The 12,545-nt window shown below is 52.6% G+C and overlaps 1 protein-coding gene across 1 annotated transcript; it reads right to left on the bottom strand.

Moving 5' to 3' along the window:
* Positions 1-11,026: 11,026 nt before the first annotated feature.
* On the bottom strand, positions 11,027-11,974 carry LOC131571885 (olfactory receptor 14A16-like). The gene has a single exon (XM_058824641.1). The coding sequence runs from the start codon at positions 11,957-11,959 to the stop codon at positions 11,027-11,029; it is 933 nt and encodes a 310-aa protein (XP_058680624.1). The 5' UTR covers positions 11,960-11,974.
* Between the last annotated feature and the right edge of the window lie 571 nt (positions 11,975-12,545).

Here is a 12,545-nt window from a genome sequence, read left to right as displayed (position 1 = left end):
TACTGGGAGTTACTGAGAGTTACTGGAGGGTTACTGGGAGGGACTGGGAGTTACTGGGATGGACTGGGAGGGACTGGGAGTTACTGGGGAGTTACTGGGAGGTTACTGGGAGTTACTGGGGAGTTACTGGGAGGTTACTGGGAGTTATTTGGGGAGTTACTGGGAGTTACTGGGGAGTTACTGGGAGGTTACTGGGAGTTACTGGGATGAACTGGGATGAACTGGGGCCCCACGCACCTTCCCAGAGCAGCCGCTGGAACTGGAAATGGGGGAGGGAACTGGGAGGGGCGGGGCCAATGGAGGGGGTGGGGCCAAGGAAAGAAGGGGCGTGGCCAATGAAAGAAGGGGCGTGGTCATAGAAGGGGCAGGGGCAGAGCTGAGGAGGGGCAGGGGAGGGACTGGGACAAACTGGGGCATACTGGGATGGACTGGGAGGGACTGGGACATACTGGGAGGGGACTGGGGCAAACTCTGACATACTGGAAGTGATACTGGGATGAACTGGGAGGGACTGGGAGCTACTGGGAGTGATACTGGGATGGACAGGGAGGGACTGGGATGGACTGGGAGATACTGGGACAAACTGGGAAAAACTGGGATGTACTGGGAGTAATCAAAGAATGGACTGGGAGGGCCTGGAAGGGCACGGGGGCTGTACTGGGACAGACTGGGATGAACTGGGAGATACTGGGAGGCACTGGGGCAAACTGGGATGTACTGGGAGCTATACTGGGATGGACTGAGATGAACTGGGAGGGACTGGGAGGCACTGGAGGGTTAAAGGGGCTGTTCCCACCTCCGCCGCCTGCCATTGGCTGACGCTCCCGCCTGTCACTTGCTGAGGCCAATCAGCGCCCGGGAACACGACCTTGGGGCGAGGCCTGGAGGAGGTGCCGTTTTAGAAACTTTTAGCCTTCAACTCCCGTCATGCACCACAGCCCCACAGAGGCCTAATGGAGCCGGGCCTACAGCTCCCATCATGCCCCGCGGCCCAATAGACCCTAATGGAGCCGGGCCTAGAGCTCCCGTCATGCCCCGCGCTCCCCACAGCGCCCGTTATTGCCTTCCCGTGCCCCATTGGTGCCCCCAGACCCTGCGGGACCCCCGGCTGCCCCCCAGAGCTCACCCGGGACCCCCAAACGCCTCCTGGGACCTCCAAACGCCCCAGGGCACACAGAGACCTCTGAGTGCCGCTTTCGGGCCTACATCTCCTGTCATCCCCCGCGGCCACAGAGCCCCCTCATGGCCGAGTTCCAGCCCTGCCAACCCCGACATGTCCCGCGCCCCACGGGGACCCCTCAGAGCCCCCCCAGGTGCCCTCCAAGGGTGCCCCGAGGCCACAGGGTCCTCTCAGGTGCCCTCCTGGATACTCGAGCACTCGTCACAGGCACTTCTGGGACTACAGCTCCCATCGTGCCCCGCGGCCCTTTTAAGCACTATTAAAGCAGCGCCTCTATCCCCCATGATGCCCTGCGGCCTCATTAAACAAAGCCTTCATCTCCTGTGATGCACCGGGCTCTAATAAAGCAGCGCCTACAACTCCCATCATCCTCCGTGCCCCATAGATCCCTATTATATCCGTGCATACAACACCCATCATCCCCTGGGCCCCATAGATCCCTATTAATCCATGCATACATCTCCCATCATACCCCGCGCTCCATTGAGCCCCCTTATACACAGGCCTCCAACTCCCATCATCCCCCGCGCCCCTAGATCCCTATTATATCCGTTCATACAACTCCCATCATCCCCTGAGCCCTTTAGAGCTCTATCATACGCGCACATACAACTCCCATCATCCCTCACGGCCTATAGATCCCTACTATACCCGCGCCTACATCTCCCATCATCCCCCGCGCCCCGTTGAGCCCCATTATACCCGCGCCCACATCTTCATTATATCCGCGCCTCCAACTCCCATCATCCCCCGCGCCCCACAGATCGCCATTAATTCCCTCCCACACCCCCAAAACCCCCCAAAACAACGAAAAAACCCCAAATTTCTTTGACCACCAACACTCAGACACCTCCGAGCTCCCAAATCCTTTAATATGCGCAATTTCCCCCTGTTTAACCCCTCCCTCCCATCGAGTTCAGCTCAGCGCGTTTGACTGAGCTCCATCTCCTCCACCGGGGGTTTTTGGGGGGATTTGGGGTTTTTTTGGGGGGTTTTTGGGGTCCCTCAGAGAAGGGCCCGGCCCCGCTGGGTGGGCAGGACCTCGAATCTCCGTTTCAGGGCCAGGCGGTGCCGCGAGAATTTGTCATCGGGGGAGAAGCGGGCGGGGTGGGCCGAGCGTGTGGGGAGCCCAGCCGGGGACACTTTCTGAGGGGAAAATTACACAGAATCCTAAAAAATCCCACAAAATCCCACAAATTATCCCAAATCCCCCCTCAGGACAAGCAAACTCCCCAAAATCCCCCCAAAATCCTTAAAACTCCCCCCCTCCAAATTCCTCTCCTCAGGACACCCGAAATTTCCCGCCAAATTCCCCCCTCAGGACACCCCAAAATTCCTCCAAAATCCCAAAACTGCCACCTCAGGACACTCAAAATCCCACAAATTCCCCCCCAAATGCCCCAAATTCCCCCTCAGGATCCCCAAAATGCCCCAAATTCCCCCAAAATGCCCCAAATTCCCCATAAAAATCCTCCAAATTCCCCCAAAATCGCCCAGATTCCCCCATCAGAGTCCCCCCCAAATCCCCCCCTCAAATTCTCCCCAAAATCTCTCAAACTGCCCCTCAGGACACCCAAAATCCCCCAGATTCCCCCAAAATCCCCAAATTTCCCCTCAGGACACCCTAAAATCTTCCTAAATGCCCCAAATTTCCCCCAAATTCCCCAATTTCCTCAAAATCTCCCAAATTTCCCCCTCAGGATCCCCCAAATTGCCCCAAAATCCACAAATTCCCCCTCAGGACACCCAAAATGCCCCAAATTCCCCCCAAATCCTCCAAATTTCCTCCCAAATTCTCCAAATTTCCCCAATTATCCCCTCAGGACTCCCAAATTCCCCCAAAATTCTCCAAAATAACCCAAATTCCCCATCAGGACAACAAAAATCTCCCAAATTCCCCCAAAATCCACAAATTCCTCCCTCAGGAAACCAAAATTCCCCCAAAATGCCTCAAATTCCCCCAAAATCCCTCAAATCCCCCCTCAGGAAACCCAAACTCCCCCAAAATCCCCAAATTCCCCTCTCAGGACACCCAAAATGCCCAAAATTCTCCAAATTTCCCCAAATTCCTCCCTCAGGAAACCAAAAATCCCCCAAAATGGCCCCAAATCCCCCCTCAGGATGCCCCAAATTTTCCAAATTCCCCCAAATCCCTCAAAATCCACAAATCCTCTAAATTCCCCCAAATTCCCCCTCAGGACATGAAAAATCCTCCAAAATTCCCCAGATTCTCCCCCAAATTCCTCCAAAATCCCCCAAATTTCCCCTCAGGACACCCAAAATCCACAAAAATCTCCCCAAATTTCCCCAAATTCCCCCCTCAGGACACCCAAAATGCCCCAAAATGCCCCAAATCCCCCAATTTCCCCAAAATCTCCCAAATTTCCCCCTCAGGATCCCCCAAATTTCCCCAAAATCCACAAACTCCCCAAAATCCCCCAAATTCCCCCCAAAATCCCCAAAATCCCCCTTAAGACACCCAAATTCCCATAAATTCCCCCCAAAATCCCTCCATTTCCCCCTCAGGACACCCCAAATTCCCCCCTCAGGAAACCAAAAATTCCCCAGATTTCCCCCAAATTGCCTCAAAAATCCACACTCAGGACACCCAAAATGTCTCAATTTCCCCCAAAATCCCCAAATTCCCCCCCAGAACACCCCAAATCCCCCAAATTCCTCCCAAACTTCCACAAATTCCCTCAAAATCCTCGAAATTTCTCCCCAGATCCCCCAAATTCCTCAAAATTCCCCCAAATTCCCCCCTCAGGACACCCAAATTCCCCCAAAATTCCCCCTCAGGAAACCCAAAATCCTCAAAATTCCCCAAAGTAACCCAAATTCCCCCATCAGGACAACAAAAATCCCCCAAATTCCTCTCAAATCCCCCAAAATTCCCTCTCAGAACCCCCAAATTCTCCCAAATCCCCCCCGCCCAGGACACCTAAAATCCCTCAAAATCCCCAAATTCCCCCCAAACTCCCCCTCAGAACATCCAAAATCGCCCAAATTCTCCCTCAGAACACCCAAACTCCCCCAAAATGCCCCAAATTTCCCCCTCAGGATGCCCAAATTCCCCCCAAAATCCCCCAAATTCCCATAAATAAACTCCAACAAATTTCCCTAAAATTCCCCCAATTTCCCCAAAATTTCCCAAATTCCATCCTCAGGACAACCTGAATCCCACTAAAAATCCCCTTAGGACACCCAAATTCCCTCAAATTCCCCCCCAAATTCCCCCTCAGAATGCCCCAAATCCCCCAAGTTCTCCCAAAATGCCCCAAATTCTTCCCCAAATTCCCTCCTCAAGACATCCAAACTCCCCCAAAATCCCCCTCAGGACACCCCAAAGTCCCTCAAATTCCCCCAAAACCCTCCCAAATTCCCTCAAATTCCCCCAAATCCCCCGAATTATCCCTCAGGACACCCCAATTCCCCCCCCCCCCCAAAATCCTCCAAATTTCCTCCTCAGGACACCCAAATTCCCATGAATTCCCCCCAAATTCCCCCAAAATTCCCCTCTCAGGAAACCCAGTCTTCCCCAAAATGCCTCAAACTCCCCCAAATCCCCCCTCAGGACACCCCAAATCCCCCAAATTCTCCAAAATCCCCCAAATTCCCCCCTTGGGACACCCAAAATCCTCCAAATTCCCATTTTTGACCCCAAACTTCCCACCTGAGCACCCAAATTCCCATTTTTAGTCCCAAACTTTCCCTTCCTTGACACAAATTCTCCTTTTCCAGTCCCCAATTTCCCTTTTTGGCCCCAAATTCCCCTTCTTTGGTCCAATTTTTCCCTTTTTTAGACTAAAATTCCCCTTTTTTAGATCCAGACTTCTCACCTGAGCACCCAAATTCCCCTTTTAGACCCAAATTCTCCTTTTTTGGTACAAATTTCCCTTTTTTGGACCCAAATTCTCCCATTTTCAGCCCAAATTCTCCATTCTTGGCCCCAAATTCTCCATTTTTTGAACCCAAATTTCCCTTTTTAGTCCCAAATTTCCCCCTTTTGGACCCAAATTTCCCCCCGTTTTTTTTGTTACAAGTTTCTCATTTTTGGACCCAAAACACTTAATTCCAGTGGGTGGGAGAACCTGGAGATTTTCAAAAAGGATGGATGGGAAGAGTAGTTTTCCTCACTGTGTGTATACTTGGAGGATTGCTCTTTTTACTGTGCTTATTTATCTGTTTCACTAAAACAGCATTTGCCGTGCAGACCAACCTAAAGAAACCAAGGAAAGTGACAAAGTTAAGTAACCGTGATTACCAAAGTGCACAAGAAATTTACAGTCAATTCAAGAAATTAAATAGGAAACCCACGAATCAAAAAATTGTGAGTTGATGCGAGCTTAAAATTTGAGCTCGATCAAAGAGAAAGAGGGGGGACTGTTATGAACAAAAATTCTGTTGATTTTTCCTGTGAGAAAAAGGTTACCACTGTTGCTGCTGGGGTTCTGCCTGTGTTATGGTAGTTACGGGTCGCTGTTGTTAATGGTTGTTTTTGTATCAGTGAAAGCCCTGGCTGGGGCGAGGTAATGGCCCTGCTCTGAGACAGTGAAGGGTGGGGACCTCCCGAACAGCGAGGAGAAGAGACTTTGGAGGGGAGGGATGTGCAAAATACTCCAAGGACCAGCATGCTGTGTGGGACCCCCGCTCCGAATGCGCTGAGAAAACCCCAAAAACAACGAGCCAGCTCAGAGTTGAGAGATTGGAGTGATGCCTGGATGAGAGGAGCGGAGTGCTGGGCCTGCAGAGATGCTGAAAATCTTCGTTGTTCCTCACCCTGTGATCGAGAGCCCCCGGGCCGGGTCTGGGAGGAAGTGAGACTGAGACCAATCCAACATCGGAGGGTGTTGATGCCCTAAAGGCTCCCACGAGGAGCGGACCCCCAGCTCTGCCCCGGGTGGACAAAGCTGCGCATGTCGTCCTCATCCTCTGAGTCGCCCTGGGAGAGACGACGGGGACTGCAGCCCCGCCGAGCCGCCCAATCCTGAGCTGATCACTTTTAATAAAGGCATTAAAAGGAGAAGAAGTCTCCTGGCCCTGTTTGTTTCATGCTGTGTGGGACCCTTGCTCCGAATGCACTAAGAAAACCCCAAAAACAACAAGCCAGCTCAGGGTTGAGAGATTGGAGTGATGTCTGGATGTGAGGAGCGGAGTGCTTGATAGTGGAACCCTGGAAAAAGTTCAAGATAGAATCTAAAATGTTGGGCTTTGTGCTTTATCAGACCAACTGCACCTGCGTAAGCAGTATGATAAATTGTATAATTGTTAGATGTGATGATATTTTAGTAATTAAATGTAATTATTATATAACCATAAGAAGAATAGTGAGAAACTATGTTGGAAATTCAGAGAGGGGCTAAATTTATGTATACAATAGAACAATATAAGTTTAATAATTAACATGAAAGTTATGTAACAATAGAGTATAAAACATGATCATTTCGGATGTATGGTCGGAGTCAGATATGGGTTGAATATACCCCCATTCCCAGAGCTCTTAATAAAAGGCACCGCATATAATCGCCCGTGATTACGTGTTTTTGAACGCTAACATGCTGGGCCTGCAGAGATGCTGAAAACCTTCGCTGTTCCTCACCCTGCGATCGAGAGCCCCCGGGCCGGGTCTGGGAGGAAGTGAGACTGAGACCAATCCAACATCGGAGCGTGTTGATGCCCTAAAGGCTCCCACGGGGACCGGACCCCCAGCTCTGACCCGGGTGGACAAAGCTGCGCATGTCGTCCTCCTCCTCTGAGTCGCCCTGGGAGAGACGACGGGGACTGCAGCCCCGCCGAGCCGCCCAATCCTGAGCTGATCACTTTTAATAAAGGTATTAAAAAGGAGAAGAATCTCCTGGCCCTGTTTATTTCTGTTTCCATGACAGAATGGCCCTTTTTACCCGGTGTGAGAAGAACATTATAAAAAAAGATTAAAAAAGGCCTGCAAATATTACTAGTTACTATAAAGAGGAAGAAATAAATAGTCAATTGAGCCTAATTAATTAATTAATTAAGGGAATTGTGTTACTTGGAACCAATGACCAATAACTTTTTGGTGGCTAAAAATGTATAGGTTTTTTAAGAACAGCATAAAAATTAGTTAATAAAACTCCACAATAAGATTTTTATAAATAAGAATAATACAATTATAATTTTAATAATTTGTTGAAATTTATTTTAGAGAAAAATGAATATTAAAAAAAAAATTTTTTTCGTCTGTCTCAGGTGGGCGATGTCAGACATGGTGAGGCTGGGGGTGAGGAGCAGCTTGTCGAAACAGGCTCAGCCTGCAAGGGGCTCATTCTTCTCTGTGTCCAGACCTCCTGAGGAGACATTTGGCATCAAGATCACTTGGGGAATGCTTCTGTCACCTCTTCTCTGAGCTGATAAATAAAAAAACTCTAAAAATTATGTGCACTTTGCAATCTCCCTCTGAAGAGAACTCCAAAATGACTCCAAACACTGCACAAGCCCTGGAGACTCAAAGTCAATGGAAGAGAGACAAAGAGCCCCTGAGAGCTTTCTGTATTTTAATCAAACCCATGGTGGATTTGGGGCTGAGTCCAGGACCCTCAGGAACTGAGAGAAGGCTGAAGAAGCTGCTCAAGGGGTCAGCAGCAAAACTCCAAGTGCCTTGGAGCATGGCTGGGCCCCGCTGAGGGCAGGGAGTGCCAAAGGCTGCCCAGGGCCTGCTGAGAGCAGATCCTTGAGGGCAGGATTGCAGGGAGCCCAAGGCTCTGAGCAGGGAACTGCAATGCTGAGCAAGGCCTGGCTTGGCTGCAGGAAGCAGAAAGGCCAAGCCCTGAGCCCAGCCTGGGACAGCAGGGCCTGTCCCTTATGGCTGCCTCGGGGCTCTTGGTGGGCCAGGGGGATGTGAGGGGCAGCAAGGACAAATGGCATCAACCTGCAGCCCCTGCCAGCCTCCCCAGGGGGGCTGAGGGAGATGCAAAGTGCAGCCCCTGCCAGGAAAGTTCCTCCTGTGGGGCCTCCAGAGGCGCTGCCTGAGCCCAGGGTACAAAGGCCTGGGTGCCTGTGGCCCTGCCAGCCCTGCCCAGCCCTTGGCCATCTGTCCTGCAGGCTGTGCCCCCTGTGCGTGCTGCTCCTCTGCCCTGGCCAACTGCACTCGCCCATCTCGCTGTCCCCCAGCATTTCTCACCCAGTGTTTCTGTGCCCTCCCTGGGCTCCCTGCACCCAGCGCTGCTGGCTCCTGGCACACAGAGCCCAGCCATGGCCCAGCCTCACGCTGCCACACCTCCAGCACCAACATTCTGCCCTGCGAGGGACTTTGCTTTCTCCTCAGCTCCAGGCTGGACTTTCCAAGCTGCACTTGGGGGAGGTTTCCTGCAATTCCCATTACCAAGAAAAGCTCTGGCTCCTGCTGGTCACAAACAGAGAAGGGCTGATGGGACATGTGGTGGTCAGAGGCTGTGTGGGGCAAAGAAACCATGATTTTTTTTATTTTTTAAATATTCCAGGAAAGAAGGAGGGGCAACAACAAAACGTCTACAACTGGCTGGATGGCCAGGCTCAGAGAGTGGTGGTGAATGCTGCTGCATCCAGCTGGCAGCCAGTCACCAGTGACTGCCCTCAGGAGCCTGTGCTGGGGCCAGTTGTGTTCAATATTTTTACGACAACTGGATGAGGGTGTTGAGTCTTTCATTAGTAAATCTGTAGAAAACACTAAGTTAGGAGCGTGTGTCCATCTGCTGGAAGGCAGGAGGACTCTTGTAGAGTGACCTGGAACAGCTGGATGGATGGGCAGAATCCAGTAAGATACAGTTTAATTTTAAAGTCCAAGTGCTGGGTCTTAAACTTTGGCCACAACAACCCCTGCAGCGCTACAGGCTGGGGACAGAGTGGCTGGAGAGCAGCCAGGCAGAAAGGGACCTGCAGGGAGTGATGGACAGCAGGCTGGACATGAGCCAGCAGAGTGCCCAGGTGGGCAAGAAGGCCAATGGCTCCTGGCCTGGATCAGGAATGGTGTGGCCAGGAGGAGCAGGGCAGGGATTCTTCCTCTGTGCTGGACACTGGTTGGGCAGCACCTCGAGTGCTCTTTGCAGTTCAGGGCCCTCCAATTTAGGAAGGACATGGAGGAGCTGGAGTGTGTCCAGAGAAGGGCAGCAAGGCTGGTGAGAGGTCTGGAACATAAGTCCTGTGAGGAGCAGCTGAGGGAGCCAGGGGAGACAAGGCAGAGTCAGGGCACAGTTTGGACTTGATGATCTCCAAGGTCTTTTCCAACCTTGCTGATTCTGGGATTCTCTGGAACCACCCTTGGAGCATTTGCAGGATGAGCCCTGGGCCTCCTCTTCAGAAGCTCCAGCAGCCCAGGTCCCTCAGCTTCTCCTGCCAGCCCCAAAGCCCATCCTGTCAGTCCTGCAGAGCCTCTGCAGCTCCTCCTCACTGCCCAGAACAGGGAGCCCCAGAGCCAGACACAGCAGCCCAGATGTGCCCCCCTGGCCTGGGGTGCCTCTGGCAAGGGAGCAGCACCAGGCACTGCAGGAGCCTGCAGACAATTCCTGCAGCACTTGTAGGATGATCCTGCTGCCCAAGGGACGTTCCCATGGTGCCAAGTCAGGAACTGCAATGGGGAGTGGGGCCAGAGAGGAAAGGGAAAACAGGGATGGGCTGTTTGCAGGGGAGGGAACAGCAATGGGCAATTGGAAGAAATCTGGATCAGGAAAGAGGAAGGAAAGCAAAGGTGAAGGCAGGGAAATGCTGAGGGCAGTTTTGGAGTGGCTGCCAGGCAGCCCTGTCTCTGAGCAACAGCGTCTGCAGTGGGACAGGAAACTCCCATCTGATGGGAATCAACTTTCTGGCTGAGTGCAGAGACCAGGACAAACCTGAGTGCTTTCCCTGGTGTCCCCCAGCCCTTGCTGTCCCCCAGGGGCTGATGGCATTTGTGCTCCCTCAGGTTCATGTCCCCACACCAACAGCATGGGGGTGCTCCCCCTGCTCTGTGCAATGCAAACAGGGGCTGCTGAGCCAGTGCTGCCGTGTGTGTGCCTGCAAGGATGGGGCACCTGTGTGAGCTGGGGGTGAGGCCAGCGCTGCAGAGGGGGGATGTTGTTGGCAGCTCTATGAGGACGCTCTGGGACACTGCCCTGGGCAGTGCAGCACAGTGGGGATGGATCAGCCCCTGCTCTGCTGCTCCTTTCCATCTGCCTCAGGGCCCTTGCAGAGCCCCAGCCATGCTGTTGGCCCCCAGCCTGCCCACAGCCAGCCTGGGGCTGCTCACGGGGGTTTTCTGGGCAGAGCATTGGCCTGGCAGTGTTCTTGAGAGAGCCTGGGCAAGGAGCCTGGAGCCCCCAGGCCCTGGGCTGAGGCGTCAGCGCTGCCCCAGCAGTGCCCATGGCCTGTCCCTACTGCAGCCCTGGCACTGCCACCCCCAGGGCTGTGCCCAGCCCCGAGAGCACTCAGGCCCTGCAGCAACACCAGGGCCACCAGGGCAGCGGGGCAGGGCCACGACAGCAGCACTGGCAACGCCAAGTGCTGCTGCTGCTGGGCACAGCTGCTGTGCCAGCACTGATCTGCCCCCAGCTCTGCACACAGACATTGCTGCTGCAGCTCCAGAGAAGGCAACAAGAGGGGGAACTCTGGTTAAAACTTTTCTTGGATATCCCTTAGCTATTTTAGAGCCACTGAGAGCACAGCTCCTCATTGACACAGTCTGGGGCCACAGCAAAGGTGGAGAGAAACGAAATGAGAAATGGCAAAACCAGTAGCATTTCATTTGGACAATATTAAAAAAAATAAAAAGAATGAGAATAATAAACCAACCACCATACCCAACAAGAGCAATGAAAGGTTATATTGATTTCAAGTGATTTGCAGAAATTGGCCAGCAGTTTAATGTTTCTGATATTGTCCAGTCACCAATCTCCACACTGCAGCCTTGAGCTCTTGGTTTCTGAGGCTGTAGATGAGGGGGTTCAGGGCTGGAGGCACCACTGAGTAAAGAACTGACAGGGCCAGATCCAGGGATGGGGAGGGGATGGAGGGGGGCTTCAGGTAGGCAAAAAAGCCAGTGCTGAGAAACAGGGAGACAAAAGCCAGGTGAGGGAGGCAGGTGGAAAAGGCTTTGTGCCGTCCCTGCTCAGAGGGGATCCTCAGCACAGCCCTGAAGATCTGCACATAGGAGAAAACAATGAACACAAAGCAGCTTGAGGTTACACAGACACTTAGAGCAAGAAGCCCAAGTTCCCTGAGGTAGGAATTGGAGCAGGAGAGCTTGAGAATCTGAGGGATTTCACAAAAGAACTGGTCCAGGACATTTCCATGGCACAGGGGCAGGGAAAATGTATTGGCTGTGTGCAGCAGAGCATTGAGAAATACACTGGCCCAGGCAGCTGCTGCCATGTGGGCACAAGCTCTGCTGCCCAGGAGGGTCCCGTAGTGCAGGGGTTTGCAGATGGACACGTAGCGGTCATAGCACATGATGGTCAGGAGGAAATACTCTGCTGAGATGAAGAACACAAAGAAAAAGAGCTGTGCAGCACATCCTGAGTAGGAGATGTCCCTGGTGTCCCAGAGGGAATTGTGCATGGCTTTGGGGACAGTGGTGCAGATGGAGCCCAGGTCGCTGAGGGCCAGGTTGAGCAGGAAGAAGAACATGGGCGTGTGCAGGTGGTGGCCGCAGGCTACGGCGCTGATGATGAGGCCGTTGCCCAGGAGGGCAGCCAGGGAGATGCCCAGCAAGAGGCAGAAGTGCAGGAGCTGCAGCTGCCGCGTGTCTGCCAATGCCAGCAGGAGGAAGTGCCTGATGGAGCTGCTGTTGGACATTTGATTTCTCTGGCCATTGGGAGCTGTTCATGGAGAAAAGTCAGTGACCGGTTAGGAGAAACTTCTTCCAGCAAAATCAAAGCCTTTTCCCACAGACCCTTCTCCTGTAACACTCTGACACCTTTTTCAATTTCCAGCAGATTTTCCTTCAGCTCCAAGTGTGGAGCTCTGGCTGGTGCTGCCTGACTGGGACTTCAGGTTCAGGGCAGCTACACACAGAGGTTTTTATAGTTCAGCCTTGCTGTGCAGACATAGGAGGGGCACAGGGACCTGTCCTCGTGTTCTTCTTTGAATCTCTGTTAACACAGACAGCCCTGTCAGCACCTGCCCTCTCACTGCCAGAGAACAGGAAAGGTATAGTATGTTAAAATGTGCTAGTGCTATTTACAGCTTTTCTTCATCTCCCCTGCTGATTATTTTTGGATGTCAGAAACTGTCTGCATTTCTGCTGCCCTCAGGGAGAACAGTGAGTTCTCTGAGGCCAGGTGGTGAGTGGAGAAGAAGGGGAGGACGTCTGTCACCCTCTCCTGTTCCAGGATTCTCTGGGCTTTCACCTTTCCCAGACAGAGGATGATCACCCTCCCAT

Source organism: Ammospiza caudacuta, unplaced genomic scaffold (genome assembly GCF_027887145.1).
Source record: "Ammospiza caudacuta isolate bAmmCau1 unplaced genomic scaffold, bAmmCau1.pri scaffold_39, whole genome shotgun sequence".
In the NCBI taxonomy this organism is placed as follows: Eukaryota; Metazoa; Chordata; class Aves; order Passeriformes; family Passerellidae; genus Ammospiza; species Ammospiza caudacuta.
The sequence above is the reverse complement of the archived record's forward strand: the minus strand, read 5'-3'. Positions and strand labels throughout refer to the sequence as shown.